This window comes from Pteropus vampyrus, unplaced genomic scaffold (assembly GCF_000151845.1).
Source record: "Pteropus vampyrus isolate Shadow unplaced genomic scaffold, Pvam_2.0 Scaffold653, whole genome shotgun sequence".
Classification (NCBI taxonomy): Eukaryota; Metazoa; Chordata; class Mammalia; order Chiroptera; family Pteropodidae; genus Pteropus; species Pteropus vampyrus.
This window is the reverse complement of record NW_011889434.1, coordinates 407,781-430,862: the sequence shown is the minus strand read 5'-3', so window position 1 is coordinate 430,862 and position 23,082 is coordinate 407,781. Positions and strand designations below refer to the sequence as shown.

Here is a 23,082-nt window from a genome sequence, read left to right as displayed (position 1 = left end):
AGGTCCCCCATCAACATTTCAGCATGTATTCTTTAAAATTATCTTCTTTCCCTTTCATTTGTGGTTTAAAAATTCCTCTTCTTTAATAATTACACAGACACAAGAGAGATGCAGCACGAGTTCCACCCATCACTGCCTTGTCTCATTAATCACTCTATGTACCCAATGGGCCCCAGCTGAGGGGCTTGCAATCCCCACAAATCCCTCTCTGGTGAGGCTGGGAGGCTGTGAGCAGCTCTGGGATTGACCTCTATAAAGTGCCATGGACATGTCCCCCCAGCACACACTCAGAACTCAGCAGAGGGGATGTGTGAGTTTCCACTGAAGAAGAAATGAAAACCGTTGGCTTCTCACTGTCATGATTTAGGAGGAGAGAGTGAGATCATGGAGATGATGAGAGGTTGAGAAAAAAATAGGAATGGAGAGAAAGTGAGGGCGAAAGAAGAGAAGGAGACAGACATAGAAGATGAGACACAGAGGAGAAACGGGGAGGGAAATGGAGATGGAGAGAAGATAGGTGAAGGAAAGCTTCAGGGAGAGAGGGAGGCAGAGAATAGAGCAAAAGAGGGGAAAAGGGAGGGCTTCTTGGGGAAGTCCCAGAACAGTTTTGATGCTGCATGGGCAAGTTTGAGGAAGGGTCCGTCAGGGGATGCTGTAAGCAAATGGGCAGAGGCAAGAGAGGAGATGGCCACTCTCCCTGCCTTTCTCCTCTGTCCAGGGCTGCTGGCCTCTAGGTCATTGCTCTTGGCCCCCTTGACTCCTCCGAAGCTTGCAAAGCCTGCTGTGTGCCAGGCCTGCCCTGACAGTAACACCTATTGCTTACCCATAGCCGAGGAGGCTGGAGAAAGGGTTTTGGAGAAAGGATTCGAGAGCTACAAAGGGCCAGCCAGGCTTACCAGAGACAACCTGAGGGAGGGAAGCAGAAAGGAAAAACGACGCACATCTGCAAGGATGAAGGAGCTGAGGCAGACAGGCAGACAAAGAGACTGACAGGCAAGCAGACCACATATGAGGAGGAATCCGAGGTTCCTCTATATCCTCCATCCCCTATGCCTCCATCCAGAGGGTTGAAGAAAATCTACCCTTGCCTTTGGCCTCCTCTACCTCACCTCCTCTCAGACCTGAAATTATCAGCTTGAGAATACCCAGTGCCTCCTCTCAGGTATTTTTACCACTTATAAAAATCATTAGAACTTTACAGTTCAGCCCTGGCTTGGCTCTGGGTTAAAAGGGAAGCTGCCGGGGAAGCAGAGAGCAGAGCATCCTGCATGCACTCCAGCTGGAGAATTATAAGCTGGACAGAACACCTCAGGCCCTCTCCAGGTGGCAGCGGCAGTCCCAGCCCTTCTCCAGCACAGGATGCACTCCAAACCCCATTCCAGCTGCTGGTGACTGTGCCTTTAAATTGCTGCTTTCAGAGGGTGTATCTGGGGGGAGGCGGGAGGGAGGGAAACGTCTTCCTACCAGTCTCCCTTCCCCCTCCCCTCCAAGACTCTCCAGGGTTTGGAGAGTGATTGCTGCCCAAAGAGAATCTCTTCCAGCTCTGGCTGGCAAGCTGAGGCCCTCCGGAGCCCAGGCGAGCCAGAGCAGGAGCCAGTAGGGTTATTTGTGTCAGGATCATTTCCAGGGGGAAGAGTTCTAGCCCCTGACTGATAATAGCAGGGCAGAGGAGAAGAGAGCAGAGAAGAAAGAGAGCGCTCACAACTCCTAACCCAGCCCCGCGGGCTCCCTGTGAGCTGACCAAGTTGGAGGAAGGCTCTGTACTTTCAACGGTCCCTGCAGGATATCCCCTCTCACCTTGGCAGCCAGGCTGAGAAAGGGCTCCAGGGTCCCTACGAAATGACAACTCGCCTTCCTGCAATCCTCTCCTTCCTTCTCCTCTGGACCCTGCCAGGGCAGATCCTCCTCAGGTGAGCTAAGTGGGGGTGAGAAGGAGGTGCATGCAAACTCTGGCGGGGGATGGGGTGGCACAGCAGAGGTGTCTGGAACAGTTTCCTCTAAGTTTGCAAAAAGCCCACAGTCTGGAGAGCTCCAGGGGCAGACACACCTCTCCCCAGTCAGGACCCAGGAGCCTTTCATGAAGTATTTCAGGGCTCTGGAGCCGGTGGGAAGGCTTCTGCATGGATGAGAGATTTCTGGGCCTGGAGAGGGGCTAGGTACCTGAGCCCTAGAATGAAGGCCATCTGCCAGCCATCCAACCCTATCTCCCTACCAGCTTGGCCACACACTGCTGAGATCCCTAAAAATGACACCAACATCTGCCAGCTACCCACCCAAGAGGCTTCAAGTAGCAGGGTGTTTGCCTAAAACCACATAAAAATGAATCTGGGCTGCCCATACCTTGGCCTTCTGCAGTCGCCTTGCCTGTGTACACATGGCTGTTGGCTGTCCCTGGAGGAGCACTAAATGGCAGTTATTTCCTGGCCTCATGGGCAAGAAATGCTCCCTATAAATGTCCCCTAACTCATTCCCACTTTCTCACTAGACCAGAAGGCAGTCTAGGTGGACAGGATGATCTAAGGAAGAAAGATGGCTGTGGTTTGGGCTGAACTGGTCATAAGAAGAGTACCTCTCAAAGTGGAGGAGGGGCAAAGGCAACCACAGTATGCTCTTCCTCTTAATTCGAGAACACCAGGAGACGATTTGCCTCTGAGGAGCCTCCTGCCTCACTGCTTCCAAACACATTGGCTGACAGGCAGGGATGCAATGTATGTGACGCCGGAAACTTCTGAAGAGTGAAAAGGAGCCCAAAGTAGAATGGCAGCTCAGCTGCCTCCAGGCCCAAGCTCCAGCAGCAGCATTCCCACTTGAGCAATTAAAGCAAGACAGGCCCTTAGGAAGTCTTGAGTCAAAGTCCATTATTATACATATATGGAAATTAAAGCCTAGAGAGGGGAAGTGACCTGTCCTATGTCATTCAAGTACCCAGGAGCAGAATCAGAATTCTCTCCCGGCTCCACCCCAGGGCTTTGCATGAGCAAGATTTTCAGCTCTGGAACCTCTCAAGTCTGCCAGCATTTAGGACTTTCCAGGAATGAAAGGGAGGAAGTAGTGGCTATACACAGTGACTCTGGTTTCAGGTCCACAGACAAGGTAACCCCAGAATAGAAGGGCTGCAACAGAGGTTGGGGCCCAAGATAGCTGAGCCCACAGCCTGTGCCAGGGTCCTGGGGATGGCGCTGGGGCTACCAGAAGAAGTGACCTGAGAGTAGGACTGAGGAAAGTGGTAAGGGTCTGGCTGCTCTGCATGCAGGGCCATGTGGCCTGCCAGCAGGCAGGTGGTTGACGGCCAGCAGCACCTGGTCAGTGTGGATACCCTGTGATGAAGCCATGGACTTCTGCTTGCCTCATTCCCACCACTAGCCTTCTTGGAGTTTCGATCTCCTTAGGCCACCTGCTCTAGCAGCTTCTGCTTGGAGCCAAGGTGGCTTCTGTGTCCAGGATAAAGACTTCCTCCTACTCAGGGAATTCAAGGAGGCAGGACTTTAGGACGTCAGGGTGTGGCTTCCTTGACCTTTTCCCACTCTGGTTCCTTTCCTTGGCAGCCCGCCATGGCCCGCTTGCATCATGGTATTGTGGTAGATGAACTTAGTTTTGAAGTCAATAGCTCTGGGTTCGAATATTGACTTTACAATTTACTAGCTCTATGATCATGAACATGTTGCTTCACCTTGCTGATTCTCTCTTCATCTATATAATCGGGATAGTAATGGAACTTACTGAGAGGATTGATGTGGACTGATATGAGAACTAAACTATATAAGGTGAATAAAGCACTTAGCATGATGCTTTGGCTATTTTTATTATTCTTTTACTGACGGGTGCAGATATTTACTGTGAAAGAGGAGCTTGCTCGCTCAAAGGAGACTTGAATCCAGAAAGATTCAAGTCACCTTGCTGCCAGCCCCACAGGAACTAGCTTTAACCTCTAAAGCAGTGGTGATTGCAGGAAAAGCAGGAGGCATGGGGTCCAGCCAGGAATCCAACCTGAGCTCAGATTGAGCCTCACCCTTGCACTCAAGGTTTTGCTGAGCTCCTGGTCCCTCCTCTAGCTGTTGACTGGTAAACAAACAAGCAGGCATGTGGAAGAAGCTTTGCTGCTCTTAGAGGAAAACTTGTCAGGGGAAAAATGGAGCTGGCCTCTAGGTTAGGCCAAAGCACACTGGCTCTTTCCTTAAAATCAAGCTGTTGGAGGAGGGAAACTGAACTTATCAGCATGGCCAGCCTACTGGGAGACTTGTCCATGCTCATAGAGCCTGCTTCCCCACTATTTTGTTGCCAAGATGAGTTTACCTGCCTGCAGCTGCCATAACCCTGAACTGTGGTCCAGCTCAAAACATAGCTTCCTGCTGGAGCAAAGGCCAGAAGCCAAGCCTCCCTCTCCAGAAGCTGGGCCCTAGCTCCTGAGCAGCTCAGCATGAAGACCAAGCAATTGAAAACAACTCTCAGGGATGCAATTATCCTTGAGCACTTCCCATTCTTGGCTAGGCCAGATGGGCAAAACTGCCATGGCCACATTATTTCTAGTGAGTCATCACCCTTCTTTGAGTTCATTCAAGGCATCTTCAGAAAGAGAACACTGGATAAGTCCTCAGCCTTGGGTCTGAGTCCTAATCCTGTCACTCACCAGCTCCGAGACATTGGGCAAGTCAGCCCTCTTTTGGTTTGGTTGTTTCTTTTAGATTCCACATTTAAATGAAATCATGTGATATTTGTCTTTCTCTGACTTATTTGACTTAGCATAATACCCTCTAGGTCCATCCATGTTGTTGCAAATGGCAAGATTTCGTTCTTTTTTTGCTGAATAATAATATTTCATTGTATATATGTGCAATTTCTTCTTTATTCATTCACCTATTGATGAACACCTAGATTGTTTCCATACCTTAGCTATTATAAATAATGCTGCAGTGAACATACGGGTGAATATATCTTTTCAAATTAGTGTTTTTGTTTTCTTCAGCTAGAAACCCAGAAGTAGAATTGATGGATTATGTGGTAGTTTTACTTTTAATTTTTTATGGAACCTTCATACTGTTTTCCATAGTGGCTATACCAATGCACAATCCCACATGTTACTCCTCCTTTGGAAGCCTCAGTTTTCTCATCTGTAAAATGAAAATAATAGTCTTCACTCCCATCACACTGAGAATGGTGAAGGTAAAAAAAAATCTAATATATGTGAAAGCCATATTTTAAAACTAACTGTTGAGCTGCCATGTTGGCTTATGACTGTTTCTGTTCTCCTCATTTTGCAAATGGGCACCCAAAGACCCATCTTCTCCCATCCTCTTGCTTGATGGGGAGACCAGCCAGAGGTGGTTGGGGACAGGAAAAGAAAGGGTCTATGATACAGGCAGAATATAACTGGCCTCAGGCTTTTTATCTCTCCTGTCCAGGGTGGCCTTGGCAAAAGAGGAAGTCAAATCTGGGACCAAGGGGTCCCAGCCCATGTCTCCCTCTGATTTCCTGGACAAGCTTATGGGGCGGACATCTGGATATGATGCCAGGATTCGGCCCAATTTTAAAGGTAAGAAGAATTTATCTTACAAAACTCTTCCCTCCCCACTCCTTTTTGGAGACACACTGCTGAGCCAGCTCCTATTGTCTGCCCCAAAAATAAGAGGTTGGAAGTATAGGGCTAGTTCTTACAGCTCAGAAGAAGCCTCCCCTCCCCATTGCCCATAGACCTGTGTAGCTGGCACTGCCCTCTCCCAGCAGTGTTCTGGCCTCAAGCTCAGAGAAGGTGTCCTGGAACCTGCTCCCAGCCTCCTGGAATGCCCTGCCAATATAGCTGTTCTTTGCTACCCTTAGGCCCACCTGTGAATGTGACCTGCAACATCTTCATCAACAGTTTTGGTTCCGTCACCGAGACTACCATGGTAAGGTCTTCCTGTTTCCCACATCCATTCTAGGGTGAATGGGAGAAGCCTTCCAAAGAGAAAATCTTTTCTCCCTCTGCTGTCCTCTTCTAGTTTCCTGGTCGTGGTTAAAGCCACAGTATGTGTGAAGTGGGTCACTGGGAGGAAAGTTTTCCCCAGCCCAGGGTTTCAGCGTAAAGGCAGACTAGCTTAAGCAGCAGACAGTCTGGCCTAAGGATAGCTTGGTACAGAGCACAGACTTTAGAATCAAAAAACCTGTGTTCAAATTTTGACTCTCCCGTCAAATAGCTATGTGATCTTAGGCAGGTTATTTAAATTTCTCTTTGTCTCAGTTCCTTCATCTGTAAAGTGGGGGTCATAACAGCACCCTCATCACAGGGTGAATGTGAGATTTAAATGAGATGATGCACATAAAGAAAGCACTTGGTAGTGTCTGGCACATAGTATTTAATAAATGTCTTTTTCCTTTCCCATCTGTGCCATATTAACCCGTCAAGTTCCTTCTCCAGTGGAAAATGCCCATTGCCCCTGAGATGTGATCCCAGCATTTCCTCCTCATGGCCCTCCTGCCCATGTAGGCTTGTTGGGCCCCTGAAATAGCACTGTCTCTGATGGGCTCATCTCTACACCCTCCCAGGACTACCGGGTTAATGTCTTCTTGCGGCAGCAGTGGAATGACCCACGCCTGGCCTACCGAGAATATCCTGATGACTCACTGGACCTCGATCCTTCCATGCTGGACTCTATCTGGAAACCAGACCTGTTCTTTGCCAATGAGAAAGGGGCCAACTTCCATGAGGTGACCACGGACAATAAGTTACTGCGCATCTTCAAGAATGGGAATGTGCTCTACAGCATCAGGTGCACCTGGTGGGCGGCCAAGAGAGTTTAGGTTAAGGGGAAGAAGCAAGATGGAAGTCGAGGGGTTGGAGGAGGGTCCTCTGTGTTGTGCTGGGCCCCAACAAGCTGATGTCACATCTTTTTTATTGTCCCTGCCAGGCTGACACTCATTTTGTCCTGCCCAATGGACCTCAAGAACTTCCCCATGGACATCCAGACCTGCACGATGCAGCTGGAGAGCTGTAAGTATTCTTAGAGAGTCATGGAGCAAGGCCTGGGATCCTAGCTATTAACCCATCTCATGATATTTGAGACAGGTAGAGGGCATCCCAGAGTGAGGAAAAACTTTGCCAAGAATATGTCAGTTATTGACACAGATGAGACTAAGAGCCATGTATTTTTCCCTCCCCATACTATTTGCTGTCCTGGCTGTTCTACAGGGCCCTAGCCTTACATACAAATGTGCTTGTGCTGCTTATAGGCCCTGATGGTAGCTTTCAATTTGAGAGATACTTCATCTGACCAAAGATATGCTCCTCTCACAGTGCCTGAAATAATTCTACCTCAACTCCCTCCTCAGTTAAGACATCCAAGATGCCTATAATCATGTCAGAGTTGGCAGGGATGGGGTATTCTCTGAACCCTGATTCCTCACGAATACAGATAACTTTTGTAGAGAGATAGGCAGTTCTAGGCATGGGACAGTGCCCAGAGTAGCAAGGCCAGCAAAGGGCTAATCTATGGCAGAGGTGCCAGTCTGTAGAAGCTGCCCCAAGTATAGAGAAGCTAAAAGACAACAAGACTAAACCGTCACCTGTATTCACTCCTTTGCCATCTTCTGAGTGAGGTGAGACTGCGAGAGCAGGAGACATTCACTCAGTCCTCAGAGAAGAAGGCTCATCAGGCTATTTCCAGCATATAATAACTTTGATGGCTAGAATGTATCCTATGTGGTCAGCTCTTTAGACTTCATAAACCATTTTCACGTCCAGGTTCCCATTATCCTCTCACAACTCTAAAAAGTAGGTGTAGCATTTTGCAGAAGGGGAAGTAACTTGCCCAAAGTCACACAGCTACCCAGGGCCAAGGCCTTGTTCTGGACACCTGTGAGTCCTGCTCTTTCTGCTCCCATTTCTACCTGACATGTATGAATATGGTCATATATATGGCAGGAACCTTCACAAATTGCTAGCTCTCTGTGAACAACTTAGCATGTTCTGATGTTAGCTCTCAATTTGCCCCAGTTCAGGGCCCTGGCTAAAAGTCTATGGTGTGCATATTGTCCCATGCATGACTGGCAGGGTATAAATAGCTCTCTCCTCCCTGGGGTGAGGTAGCAGAAGCCCTGGCTCTGAAGCTGCCTTGGCTTGAGATATGTGGTTAGTACACATGCTTACTCCTCTGGGTTTGAGATGTGGCAGGAGGTTCCCAGCTGGGTTCCTTGACATTTTTCCAACCTTTTTGACCTACTTTCTAAGTCTGCCAGAATATCTCTTCGGGCCTTTCTAAAGCTTGAGAACTAGGTAAGGGAATAGTCTAGAATCTTTCCAATTTACCCACTTAGTATGGGCCCATGAGACAGTAGGCCAAGTACCCTCTTCAGAAAGGTTTCCCTTTCTAAGATGAGCATGAAGCTCCTAAAACCCGAGCCTTACTCCTCATCTAGTCTTTCCTGCCACTTCTAACCATCTCCCTACCCCCACCCAACACCTACACTCTGCAGCTTTCTGCCATCTCTGTTATTTCAGTTGGCTACACCATGAATGACCTCATGTTTGAGTGGCTAGAAGATGCTCCTGCTGTCCAGGTGGCTGAGGGGCTAACTTTGCCCCAGTTTATCTTGCGAGATGAGAAGGATCTAGGCTATTGTACCAAGCACTACAACACAGGTAAAAAAACAGGATCTTTACTGGCTTGGACTCACAGGAGGGTCTCCAAATGGCTGAGGGGAAGGTGGCAAGACAGCCAGCCTCTATGGAAGGTCCAATCTGTGCCAGATGTTGTGCTAAGTGCCTTACATGTCTTATCTCATTATGGTAAGGGTTATCAGCCTCACTTTTCAGAAAAAGAAAAGTGAGTTTCTAAAAAGTTAAATCAAAGCTCATGTTCTTATCCCTGTCACATGCTGCAGAACAAATGGGCCTGTGCCAGTGAGTGGCAGGAGTGTTCCACCTGTATTGGATCTGGCTTTGCGGGGAAGGTAGGGACTCTACATCTGGGAGTAGTCAGTGGCTACACTGAACCAGGAGGGAATAGGCCTTTGGCACTGGCCAGCTTCTTGCCCACATCTTCTACTATTGCCACAACCACCCAATTCTCTCGAACTGGCTTGTGTTCCCAGGTGTGAAACATAGGCCAGGAAGTACAGAGGGGCTGCCTGAGCATCCACCCCCTGCTGCTTCCTCATCCCCCATGCTGCCCCATCCTATCCCTGGCAATTTGGCTGCAAAGAGCTATGAGTCTGAGATAGAGGCTACAGGCTGAAGAGGGGAAATTGTGGGTACCTCCTATGGTATGCTGACATGCTTTGGGTGTCACCCTATGAATTTCTTTGTTTGTGTCTGTGAGAATGCGAGAAGTGGGGAGAGGAACAGGCTATTGAATTTAGAAAATGCTGGTGGGACTAGAAATTGGTATAACCCTTATTGGGGAAAAAAAACACTTGGCAATTCATATATAGGTCAGAGGTTTTTAAACTTTGATGTGCGTTATATCCCCCTGAGGAGCCTGTTAAAATGTTGATCCCTCGGCTCTACCTCTCCGAGATTCTGATCTGTGTTTGAACAACCATCCTGAGAATTCTGATGCAGGTGGTCCAGGGGGCACCGTTTGAGACACTTTAATCTAGAAGCTAAAATATTTTCCCTCCCTGTTGATCTAGTATTTCTATTCCTTGACATTTATTATAAGGAAATATTCTAAAATATAATATCGACTTTAGACCCCAAGAAGGTTCCTGGTCACTGTTTGTACTAACAAAAACTTGGAATTGCCCTATCCACCAATAGGACAGAGAGGTTAAGTAACTTACACAGTGCATCTGCTTGGTGAGGTATTACTCAGACTTTTAAAAGAATGCTTGCAAGTTGTTTGTATCGACATGGGAAAAAAAACAAGTGGAAAAGTTTTTTATTCGAAGTTGTGTATACAGATGATTATATTGTGGTAAAAGAAACAAATCAAAATGCATAGTTAAAAGTCCTAAACTGAAATAGTACAAAATGTTTCTAAAGTAGTGTGATACATTGGATAAGAGAAAGAATTTTGGTGTCAGAGCTGAGCTTGAATTCTGGCTCCACCATTTACTAGTTGGGTACCCTTGAGAAACCTAATTTGATCTCTTCCAGCCTCAGTACCCCTATCTGTAAAGTGGAAAATAATAATTTTAACTGCCTTAAAGAATTGTTATGGGATTTAAATGTGATTAAACTATATAAAGACAAGGCACTTTGTAGAGGTTTGGTAAATGTCAGCCTGTGAATATTATTATTCCTTGTCTACTTCTCACTTTTTTCTCTACTAAACAAGTATGAATTTTATCATGAAAACAAAATTGCTGTTACCAAAAAATGAAAAAGAAAAGAAAGGAAGGAAGGAAAGAAGGAAAATATGAATACTTATCAAAGGCATGTCATGGCAAGAAGCCTGAGGTGAGGTGAGGTGGGGTGGACTCAGGGAACAGTAGATCACAGTATCACACCCTGGCATGTCAAAGCCATAATCAGTCATTGATGAAATCACTAGCCTTGAGGAATCAGACAGGCTTGATAACAGCAGGCCTAGGCCAGAGCTTCTACTTCTGGGAGGAGCTCCGAACCAGGGCTTTTTTAGCTTCGGAGTATGGGAAGCATCACACACTAAAGTAAAAATGGGTGGCAGAGGAGGCAGAGCATTGGTACATGTGCCTGGAACCAATGCACTTTTTGTTAGTGGACTAGAATGCTGCTGCCTGATGCTCTATGGGAATCCGCTGGCCGGTGTCCAGAGCTGGTCTCTGTTGGACATTGTTTCCAGGTGTTTGCTATCTGGCTGCTCTCACTTGGTTAAGACACAGGAAGTGTTTATTTCAGTGAATCATTGTTTCTAGAGAGCTTCTGGGGTACCAGCAAGCTCAAGCAAGGCTGCTGAGATTTGAGCAGAGTCTAAGCTTATTGCTTTGTTAATAATGATCACAGTACCAGCTATCTATGTGCCCGACACCTCAAATACATTATGTCATTTAATTCCCACAATAATACAGTGATGGAGTTGATATTTATTACTCTGTTTTACAGGTAAGGAAACTGAAGCTCAAAAAGCTTAGGTGTTTTCATAGACATGGACAATGAACTAGTGGTTACGGGGGAGGGGGGACGGTGCACAGTGCAGAGGGGAGGGGGAAGGAGGGAAAAAAATTTTAAATGTTAAAAATAATTTTTTTTTTAATTAAAAAAAAAGCTTAGGTGTTTTGCCTGGGGTTACATAGCTAGTCAATGGAAGGATTCAAACCCAGGCAATCTGACTCTGGAGCCCTCCTGCTTTTAATCTTCTTGCTGTGCTGTCATGTGGAAGGCTTTCTACTGGAAACTAAAGTGCTGTGAACAGGAGGTCAAGTCCTTGATGGTGTCTCTGAGAGCTTCCTCAAAACATACATTTGGCATTCCCTGGGGCCATTTTGAAAGGTTCGTTTATTGGCCCCGCCGAGGTACCCAGAGGCTGGCCCTCAGAAATAAGACTGCCTTAGCCCTGCTTCTCGGGCTCAGCTGCAGGCTGGGGACCTGGGACCTCATACGTCACCTCTCTCCTTGCAGGGAAATTTACCTGCATCGAGGTAAAGTTTCACCTGGAACGGCAGATGGGCTACTATCTGATTCAGATGTACATCCCCAGCCTACTCATCGTCATCCTGTCCTGGGTTTCCTTCTGGATCAACATGGATGCTGCCCCTGCCCGGGTGGGCCTAGGCATCACCACTGTGCTCACTATGACCACTCAGAGCTCTGGCTCCCGGGCCTCTTTGCCTAAGGTGAAGAGACATGCTGGAGAATTTGCTTGCCATAGAGCTCCCCACTTCTCATCTATCCCCTGTTCCTTCCTGTTCACTATTTTCTTTGGATATAAGGTAGAGAAGAGCCATTGAGCAAGAACAAGTGGCCTGCATTCTCTTCTCCCACAACATATTGCTAACAGTGTGGAAGCTTGGGTTGCAGATGCTATTGGTAGAGATAGTGTCTGACTTACTTTGACTTTCACCAGGAAATACTAGCATGTCCAAGATCAAAAGACTCTTAGTGAGTAGAAAGTCTCCTTCCCTCCTGGTACAGTTGAAGACAATACAGCCCAGAGAGACAGAATGACCTCAAGGTCATGGCCCACAAGAAACAAAGAAATACAACGATGTTAAACCTACACCTGTCTCTTACTATGTCAGAAATTAGATACTATTACAAAGAGTTCTAGAGACAATGTCTGTTCTTTTGGGATGAGAAAATGTTAAGGTAGCAAAAGGTAGCAAATAGCAATTAAAGTCAGGGGACTCTGATCTTCTGGAGTCTGGTGATGTTTTGATTATGCAGAGAGATTTGTGCTGGTGGGACTGGGCCAGGTTTTCCCTGCCTTGTCTCTTCATGTAAGGAATTTACAGTTCACCTCAAAAGCTTTATAGCCAGCAAGGCTCTGAGAAAATCAAGGAGCAAGTCTATTCACTAATTTCATAAATAAATATGCTATGTACTATGTATCAGGCACTGTACTTGGGAGAAATCATGGGAAGCAAATGCAACACAGTTTCTTGTTGATCTTATAGTGAACATATTCCTTCTTGCTCTGATTTGATGGGAACCAGGCCCTGTGATCTCTATTCTCCCAGAGCTTATTCCTAAGAAGACGTTTACTGAGAAGTTAAAAAGGGAGTAATCTGAACATCCAAATTATCATATATCCAATTTGCTATATGAGGGTGAATAGTGGTTAAGAGAAGGGGATTAGACTCAGGCAGATTTTGAGTTAAATCTCAGCCTCATCATTTATGAATGGTGACTTTAAGTAAATTTCTTAACCTCTCAATCTCCTCTCCTGTAACATGGGAATAAGAGTATTAACTTTCCATAGGGTTATTGCAAGAAATAAATAAAACAATGTATTAACACAGAACAGTGTTTGGCATATAATAATCACTCAGTAAATACTAGCTATTGTTATAATTATTAGGTATCAAAGTAGAAAGAACTGAGTAGGAGATCTAGGGCTAAAGCAGCTGGTGGTGATCCCAATTATTTTTGAGATGCCAGGAAAACTTCGAGGTAGTCTAATGCCTCTATAGATAAATGGTGACAAATTTCAAATTAGGATCAAGTGTCCGAGGGGTAATTGTCAGATATCTTTCCCTATAAATGTGTTTCCTAAAGGAACAGGGGTATCGAGAAGGGGCTGTGATGGCTGTGTTGTGGTAGTATAAAGACCAGAGGCAGAAAAGTAGTTCAGACTTAGGAACCCTTTTTTTAATTTATTGCCACTGCCACAAAAGGAGATTTTTCTCTAACTCAGGGAGGTATTGCAATTTATGCCTTATTTTTGCCAAGAGCACTTCCTTTTCTAGCCCCCTCCTGTGAGTAAGCACAATCAGTTTGCTCCCAGGAATCACTTAGTTTCCTCATTTGGAAAAAATAGACTTCATTGGAGGATTTTGTTTTGTTTTGCAGCATTTGGTGCCTTCTCATCAGATTTTGATGACCTTTTCATGGCCTCATTGGCCAGTAAGCAAAATATGTAGGCATGCACCCCAAACTAAATAGTTTTATTGACCAGCCCCACAGAGCAAGGGACTGAATAAGTCAAGGAGCTTCTGCTCACTCTTGGATTTGTGTAACATTAGATGTGGTGGGACCCCCAAGGGAAGAGGTGGGGCCAGTTCAGGATCTTCTGAAAACTACCCTAATCCCACCCCCACTACAACTCTAGTGTCCAGGATGAGAAAAACAAAGGCTCACTGTGTAAGAGAACTCAGGTAGGATGGCTGTTCTTTATGCTCCCAGGAAATCACTCCTTTGCCATAATGAGACTCCCAAAGGCACTGATCACTGTCTCTTTGGCAGGCTCTTGATCTATACAACTGCAGGTGGCTCAATGCAGAATGGAAAGGCTAAATGGAAGTTTCTACCAGTCTTACAGATTACACCTAAAGTCACAGCAGTCAGAGGAACTACCCAATTCTCTCGAGATCCTGTTATCTAAATGGTCCATAGTTCTTGGAATAGGTAGTAGTGAGGAGGGAAAAAAGAGCAAACAGAAGCCAGCAGAAACAAATACATTGCTAAACCATCTATCCACCCATTCATTCATCCATCCACCCATTTATCCAGCCAAAAAATATTTACTATTTTACTATTACAACTTCCAGGCACTCAACTAGGCACTGGGGATTGAACAGTGGACACGATAGAAATAGTCCCTGACATCAAAGAGCTCAGTTGTCTTTGATGAATGCTAAGAAAGTGTAGATAACCTGGGCACATATAGCAGAGACAACCAACCCAGACTAGGATGATTAGGGAAGGCTTCCCCAAGGATATGGCACCTGAAGTGAATATTTAAGTAAAAATTATTGAGGTAAAAGGGAGAGATAGAGAGAGATTGTCTCCTTGGGAGACCATTGAAATAGTTCACTATGGCAGAGTCATAGACTGCAAGGGGTGAGACAAGGCTGAAGCAGTAGGCAGGTGCTACTAAGGTGTCATGCTAAGGGAAGTATAAGGGTAATAGAAAGCCAAAGAAGGGTTGGTAGCAAGGAAGTGATACGATCAAATTTATATTTTCAAAACAAAACTCTGGCTTCTGTTTGGAGAACACATTGGAGGTGGCAAGCATAGATGCAGAAAGGCCATTTAGGAAACTGTTGCAGTCCTTCAGATGAGCTAGGACAGTTAATGGATGTATTCTGGAGATATTTAAGAAGTATTATTGATACACTCATCATTAACAACAGTTTCTTCCTGCTGCTTAAAGTGTCCTTTTCTTTCGATGGTCCAAAGCCCTTTATGAACCTCCCTTGTCATTACCCCATTGTCAATCTTTATAGCAGTTACTCGACATCCCTGGGGGCACAATGGGACTGGGAGATGGTGAATGAAATAGGATGCCCTCTTTGTAGTAGATAGCAAAGTGGAAACACCAAAGGATGCTTAATCAGGGTTGCCTAGCAAACCACCACCACCACCACTCACCTCAGTGGAGTTGTCCTAAAAGAAATAGAGCAGGATTTCTCAACCTTAGCACTGTTGCCATTTTAGGCAAGATAATTTCTTGTTGTTTGTGTGTGCTGGTGTGTGTGTGTGTGGGCGGGGGGGTTCCTGTGCATTGTAGGATATTTAGCATTGTCCCTGGCCTTTACCCACCAGATGTCAGTAGCCACCACTCCCCCCCGCAAATTGTGCAAAAAATGTCTCCAAATATTGCAAAATGCCCTTGAGGGGGTCATCTCAGCTTAAAAACCATGGAAGTGTAAGGTTTATCCAGTGAGACCTGCTCCCTACCTGGAATCTACAGTACCTTCACTGTCAAACATTGTAGAGGCTGGTTGGTGAAAGAGGTTGTCTGTCATCAATTTTGCTCCTGCTGGGAAGCCCCCTAGGGTGATCTCAGCAGCTCCAACTATGTAGGGAGTCAATCTAGTTGAGCAGGTGAGAGGACATCATAAACCTGAGTTCTGAACCCTCTTTTGGCCCCACCCAGCCACAACCCTGTTCCAGAAGAGGTGAGTGTTCAATCTGCACAAAAGAAATGAAAGAGAAAAACACTTAAGGGCTGCCAAGGCAGGTAGTGAGAGGAGAGCACTAAGGACTGGATGGGTGATGCCAATGGTGCCTTGAAATCAGAGAAGTTTCCAGAGCCGGGGGTGGGAGGAGGCAGCACTCCCTCAGGATCCTTGCCCTGTTCTGCTCTCCAGTGTGAGAAATGAGGCCCCACCTCACCACTGAGCTCCACTCCTCAGCAGGGCCTCTCACAAAGAACAGCAGAAACAAAACAAAGTGTCAAGGGAAGAATAGGGGTGGAGGAGGGAAAGGAAGGAACTCCCAGTTTGAAATTGAGACTGCAGCCTAAGTAAATGGCAGTGCCAGTGAATTGAAAGCCCAGAACCCCACACCCCAAGATTACACCTTTGCACTGGGTAATCATGGCTAAGACTTTTCCTCTCTAGGCTATAAGTGTCCTTACATATCTCACATGGGAATAACGAACCTGCCCAATTAGCACCGTGACTGTAAGGACCCTAGGAGATAACAGAGAACCAACAAATGCAGCATTCATGTTCATTGCTGTCATTGAAAGAAAAGAACCAGAAGATAAGAACAAAAAGAATAATAAGAAGCAGAATCATAATCAGAAGTACAAAAAGAAGAAAGAAAGGCAAAGAAGTGTAGGGAGGAAAAGCAGATGCAAGTGGAGGGTGGAGAGTGCAGAGAGGTGAAAGATGATGCACAGCCCAATCTCTTTGACATGGGCCCTCAGACAATGGGACGTTATGGAAAGCATCTTCAGGATAAAACTGAAGAAAAATAAGCAGTTGATATGGGCTGGCAATCCACCGGATAGGTCATGGACCAAGGACTCCAAGAAGATTGACTACTCTGTTTGTGGATGTTGCAGGTGTCTTACGTGAAGGCAATCGACATCTGGATGGCTGTGTGTCTGCTCTTCGTGTTCGCTGCCCTTCTTGAGTATGCTGCTGTCAATTTTGTCTCCCGTCAGCATAAGGAATACATGAGACTTCGAAGAAGACAGAGGCGCCAACACATGGTTTGTATAACTAGGAAGGGGCCCACTTCCTTTCTCCCCAGGACTCCTTCCTTTCTACTACTCTCCCACAAATCAAGACCCAACTTAAGGCTGCAAGATCTAGATAGGCAACCAGGAACACTTGATTCTAGCCCCAGGCTGGTCGCAGATAAGCTAAGTACTTTAACCCCTTTGATTCCATTTCTTTATCTGTACAAAAGGATATCAGTCCCTGTAGAGCAGTAAAGTAGAATGATTATGAGCATGAGAACAGTGCCTGGCACATAATAAGCACTGAAAAAAAAAATGTTAGCCACTATTAGAACCTTATCAAGTTAGTCAATATGAAATTGCTTTCAGAATTAGTAATGGTCGCTCCTACCCAGGAGAAAGGTACCCCAAGTTGCCATTTACTGATTGGTGGTTAAGAATTCAAGGGTCATACATTGGTGCTTTTCTAGGGGAGCATTATAAAAGGGTCCCCATAGCTAAGCTGGAATTGAAAAACTGCCGTTTGCCTCTTCTGGCTGTTGAATTTCTTCACCTTGATCTTCATTGGACACATCAGAATTGTTGGGTATGAGTTGTTGCTCTCTCTCTCACTCTTTTTTGTTAACCCCATTTCTTCTACAGTAGAGTGATCACCTGGGGAAATTGGATAGTGATCTGGTTGTCATGACAACACAGGCAGTTTACCCCATTGCCCAGACAATAGGTGCTAGGTATGTTGTCATGGCAACAGAGGTGCCTGGGCCGCTCTCACAGAAGCTTGTGCCCAATTATGAGCAAAACCAAAAGCCTTTGCTGAGCTACATACTAGTCGCTTAATCATCAGACACAGAGTTCTGGTCTGTCTTAAGCTCTGACTCCTTGTTTTCTGCTTAATCTGGAGGTCCTAATGCCAAAGAAGCAAAAGCATATGACCTCTGAGGCAGGAGGAGGGGGAGAAAATAATGATATGAGCTCCCATTCAGGGCCACTCTAAGCACTAAGGCTCTTCTCTCCTCCTAACACCCCACATCCCACCTCAGATGCTCCTGGGGTACCCCTACCATATGTCCTCACTAAAAATATCTCACAAACTACCTCTGAGATTTCACACCCCTTTCTAAGGTCCCTTTCTGCTGAGGGCAGGGCTCCTAGTTTCATTTAGCAGTTTCTAGAAATTTATGAATTTTAAGAGTTTATTTGAACCATCCTATGACATATGCCAGGAAGCAAGATCTCAGAATAACAGTTACGCCGTTTCTTTTGTGCGCTTGAAATTAAGGAGGGAACACAAGAAAGATTACATAGAGGTGGGGGAAAGCAAGGTAAGGATTGGATTAAATCTAGTTAACAAGGTTATGTGCTCTCTTGAGGATGGTTATGGCTTATTTTAAAGGTGTATGAACCTAGATGCACAGAAACAATGGACAGGGCTTACTTAAGGCAAAGATAAGACTTTTACTAAAGTAATATGTCTGGGGCATGACTACCTACCATGACCTACCCAGTTAGGAACTTATGGTCAGATCAACCTGTGAGGTTACTTTCCATAGTACCCCTTTTTTTTTCATTCACAGTTCTCCCTTTTGGTCATAAATCAATCCAAAGGATGCATTGATGACCAACTTTCTGTTCAGATAGTGTGGTCTTACAGCACTAGGAAGGCTCATTCCTAAGAAGTCTCAGTATTGTCATTGTCTTGTTAACCATTGGGGATAGGGCAATGCCATAATCATGGAACCTGAGTGGAGGTCGAATTTTTCCCAAAAATGGAAGGGCAGATAAATGGAAGGCAGTCAGATCTTAGGGCCTTCATTGAGAAAAAAACTCTGGATCATTTCTATCCTCTGGACTATCATAATGCAACTGTCTCATTTTTATGTATTTGGCATCTAGTATAACATTTACATAAGCCATAAGAATAATATTAACAGTTATCTTATACATGTTTAAGTAATCATAAACGGTTGGACTATAAAGAAAAAAAACAAAAAACAAGTATAACTATTATTATGGCTAATATCATTAGCAAACAGGTAAAAACAATCAAACATGGATTCTGAGTTCAATATCAATCCATAGAAAATATTTTAATAATTTTATTTTTCAATTACAGTTGGCATACAATATTATGTTAGTTTCAGGTGTACAACATAGTGATTAGACATTCATATTAGACTTACGAAGTGATCACCCCAATAAATCTAGTCTCCATCTGACACCATAGAAATATATCAATTCTTGCCCAGCTTTAATCCTTTAGTTGGGCCCTGGGAAGCACACCCTCTAGTGGAATGATCCATAACTGCATCTCCTTGAGTGGGACTCATTCTTCAAAGAACCTGTAAGCTTTTATCGCCAAGGGTTAGAAAAAATACACAGACTTAACAGAAAGGCATAAGGATGTACCCTTTTCTAAGCTAATTGCCCTTACCTCACCTTTAGCTATGTCAAACCTGCCTGTAGTTACCAAAATCTAATTTTTATAGGAGTTTTGATCTTTATGCCTTCTCAATGCCTATCTTGGAAGAGCAGGCTGCCAACCAGTTCCAGAGTCCTTTTGCCAGCTAAATTGCCTGTGTGGGTGTCCCAACAACAGAAGACTGCTGCAGTTACTATAGAGCTACTTCAGGTTAATACTCGTCCCGCCATCTCCCTTGCACTTCTCAGACCCCAACTGCCCACAACCTATCCCTTCCTGATTATATATAGATTGATCCTGATCTCATAATGGAGTTGATCCTAACCAGTGCTCAATTATGACAAAGTTATAACAGCGGCCTGGGCTCTGCTTAGACTCCTGGATCCTGCCTGAAAGTGGGCTGGGCTTATTATTAATGTAAATAAAACCTGAAAATCAAAACCTGTGCCACTAGTCTATGTCCCTTTTCAAGTTTCCTAAAGCCATTGCCCTCCCAGTAGAGTGGTAGTGGGGTGGGGATCCTGGAGGTCACTAAGCACGCTGGAAAAGCTTATGTAGAGTTAATCCATTTCTAGAACCTCTGTCTTGGCCTTACTGTTCCTGCTAGAGAATCAACAGTCTTTAGTCTGAGAGGAGCCATTTTATCAATCAAATACTTTGAGAAATAGGAGAAATTTAAGAATACTGCCAAGTCCTCTCCCTCTCCCAGCAGCCCCTCCAATCTCTTCACTTCAATACCTATCACTCAATATCTATCACTCTTTCCCATCTCAACACCTCACCTCCCACACTGTGCATTTCCTCCCCAGCTTGGTTTTGGAATATCGTCCCTCTCTACCTCCCCAGCCCTCCACTCTTAGAGATAACTGCAACAAAAATGTTCTATTTCGATAGCCATGGAAACCACAATGTGGTGTTTAAGTCCCTATTGTCCCTCCCTAACACACACACACACACACACACACACACACACACACACACACACACTTCAGAATTGGGCCTAAATAGATAATACCCAAATCCAGTACCCCTACCCTTGGATTTCAGGCCACTCATCTTCGTTCTCCCAACTACAAGTGGTACAATACATTATTTAAAAAGCCAAGAATGGCTTACTCTATCAGCCATATTTTCTCTCCTGTGTGAGAAAAAATTTCAGCCTGGGAAGTATTTCCAAATAATTCTCTTTAGACTTACTGTGATTGGAGAAAAGGGAAAATAATTAGATCTATAGAAACAGAAACAGCAGTAGGATTCAACTTTTTCTTTTAGAGCTTTTTGCAAACAGATTATTCCGTATTTATATCCTCTAGCTGGTGGGGGAGGGGGGCAGCACGGAGGGGATCAGAATGAGCAGTGGAGAACAGGGGATCTGAGGGACCCTGAACTAGAAAGCAAAAAATAAAATCATCTTATTTAACCTTCCACATCCCCATTTTTCAATTACTTGGGAGATATTTTGTTTGCCTCTGGTTCTTCATCTCTAAAATGGGTCCCGCACAACCTCTCAGGCAGGAATACTGTGGAAATAAATTCAGGAATACAGGTGAGGTGAGCAAAGGCCTTTGGTGACTGAGGTTATATAAATAACTTAGAGCAGAGAGCTAAGGCTTGCCCCATTATAACTCTGGGTCAAAGCACAGCCACAGTAGTGAATTGCCTCTGACCTACACACATACAGCTCTCTCCACAGAGACTGGCAAAATCAAGGATTAGATAGCAAAGCTCTCTGGTGGGCAGACTTAAAAGAGATTCTTTCCTATGCCAAATATGCCACTCTTTCTAGATGCTGAAGGGCATCAGGACATTGTGCAGGTATGGGGCAAGGAGTAATTGTTTTTTTCTGCCAAGCTCTTTGTAACTGAGTACATTCTCTTCTGAGTAGACTCTTCGGTTTGAGACCTTGAGAGGGTGCTGGCTTCATGCGAACAAAGCCATTCCCTGTCCTATAATCTGAAGCATGTGACTTATCAGACCATTCATTCATTCAACTGCTATCTACTGGGCACATACTAGATGGCAGAGACTGTATTAGGCACTGGAGACACAGCAGTGAACAAGACTTTCCCAAGTTTTACTATGAGCCCACAGGAAGCAGAGAAAGAGATGGGATCTGTTGGTGAATCTCTGGCCTGAGCTTGCCTGCCCCTGATGCCCAGTGACAGGCTAGCCCTTCTAGTGATGTAATATGAAGGATCACTGGGACCCACCAGATGAACATCTCATCTATGAAGCCACTTTTCAATGTGTTACTACAGCTGCAGAGGTCCCGTTATAAGGAATCTATGATGTCCTCCTAACTGCACGACATGTGTATAATCTACTTTATCCACAGTTTATGTATATCCATGTCATACCCATTTGATATGCATACACTTATTCTGTTTTAGCACTGAAAGTTCTCAATCGCAGGAAGCCCTCAGTCCTGGGCAAACCGAGAAGGTAGCTGGCACCATCCCACAAGAGGGCATTTCACTTCGGGTGGCTTCTTAGATAGCTGAAGCTTTTATTTCTATAAACATTAATACTTTTAAAAATTGTAATCACCTTTGAATAAAGTATTTCTAGGTTCTGATGTATACTTACCTGTCTTCTGTTTAATTTCCAAGCTATGAACTATCACTGATGGCAGTGTGTCCTTTAGAAGTAGACAAAATTAGGCATGTTTGGGTTGTATATAAACTAAGACTAAATAGGCTCTGAGTGGGGGCCCAAAGCTTTCTTATATGCATAAAGCCCCCTCTATTGATCACTCAGGGACTTTGGTTCTCTCTCTCTCTCTCTCTCTCTCTCTCTATTTTCATCACCATCTCCATCTCCATCTCCATCTCTATCTCTAGCTTTCTGTCATTATTTCTTGGCTCACAGCTTTATTATAGCTACTTAAAGTTGTCAGCTGACTATTGGATAAATGAACTTTGTATAGTCTGCTACATTGCTTAGTGCTTATATAAAATTTACTTCTTCAGTGTTAATGTGTTCATCACAATTCATGTACTATAGATGAAGGAAATGTGTATTGGGTAACAAATGTTACCCTAAATGTACTGATCCTTATGTCAAAATCTGCTGGTTTGCAAAGAAATATATGTATCTGCAATAGAGTAATCAACTTTGTCCTCATTTGGATAACTCACTAGGTTATTTAAAACTTTTGGAATTTTCAGCTTTGAGCTGAGATAAACCATTTTTAAAAGGATACTGTATACAAGGAGAATTAATTCTGCAGTTCTTGAAAATCATTAAAGTCAAGTTCACCAAGTCTAAAATTTTCAGCTGTGCTTTCTAAAGCTCTCATTGTTCTGTTTATTCTGTTTATTATCAGTCAGAGATAACGACATTGAGACATTCCTCCCTCAATGAGTCAACACTTCACTGGGTTTTAGATGGCTCTAAATGATGTTATGCATTTTTAAAAGGCAGCTAGGGGCTTATCTGCAAGTGGAATCGCAACATATACCATGTGTACCATGTATAACTGCTTAGCATACATGTATCTCATGGGTAGTTTTGTGGCTATAAAAAAGCATGCAATGGGCCTGTGTACCCAGACACCTAATCTGCATAACCTCACCTATGGGATTTTCGTGTGTGACCTGGTCTCTATCACTCTGCCATAGACGTATGACCTCAAGTTTTGCTTTTTCTTCCATGTAATTCCAGGAAGAAGATATCATCCAAGAAAGCCGCTTTTATTTCCGTGGCTATGGCCTGGGTCACTGCCTGCAGGCAAGGGATGGAGGTCCGAAGGAAAGTTCTGGAATTTATAGCACCCAGCTTCCAGCCCCTCTTCTAAGGGAGGGAGAAACCATGCGGAAACTCTATGTGGACCGAGCCAAGAGGATTGACACCATCTCTCGGGCTGTCTTTCCTTTCACTTTCCTCATCTTCAACATCTTCTACTGGGTTGTCTATAAAGTGCTACAGTCAGAAGATATACACTAGGCACTGTGAATAGTGTGTAGTCTAGAGAATCCAGCTGTTGGCTTCCTGCTTCCTCCTGGGTGGGCTTTCCCCCTCCATTAGATTCCATCAGGAGCTTGGACAGTTCCTTCCTGATCTCTCAATCAGAACTTCATCAGCCAATCCCAAAACTCTGTGGGTTTACATTGCATAATGCCAATGGTGGCTGTACTTAGAAAGATGGTTTGTCTACCCTAATCCAGAATTTCTCCATGCTATCTCATTTCTCAAGAG

At 44.8% G+C, this 23,082-nt stretch overlaps 1 protein-coding gene and 1 long non-coding RNA gene across 2 annotated transcripts in view; one reads left to right on the top strand and one right to left on the bottom strand.

Moving 5' to 3' along the window:
- Positions 1-23,082, bottom strand: part of LOC111733831 — a 42,453-nt gene that overhangs the window by 1,336 nt on the left and 18,035 nt on the right. The window contains exon 3 of the long non-coding RNA XR_002778195.1: positions 15,233-15,466. This is a non-coding gene — a long non-coding RNA (uncharacterized LOC111733831). The remainder of the gene's footprint in view (positions 1-15,232; positions 15,467-23,082) is intronic.
- On the top strand, positions 1,840-22,971 carry GLRA4 (glycine receptor alpha 4). Its single transcript, XM_011385084.2, has 9 exons — positions 1,840-1,910; positions 5,400-5,530; positions 5,815-5,882; positions 6,520-6,743; positions 6,882-6,964; positions 8,471-8,611; positions 11,513-11,727; positions 16,347-16,496; positions 22,549-22,971. Exons 1-9 carry the CDS (start codon positions 1,840-1,842, stop codon positions 22,828-22,830), a joined length of 1,365 nt encoding a protein of 454 aa, XP_011383386.1. The 3' UTR covers positions 22,831-22,971.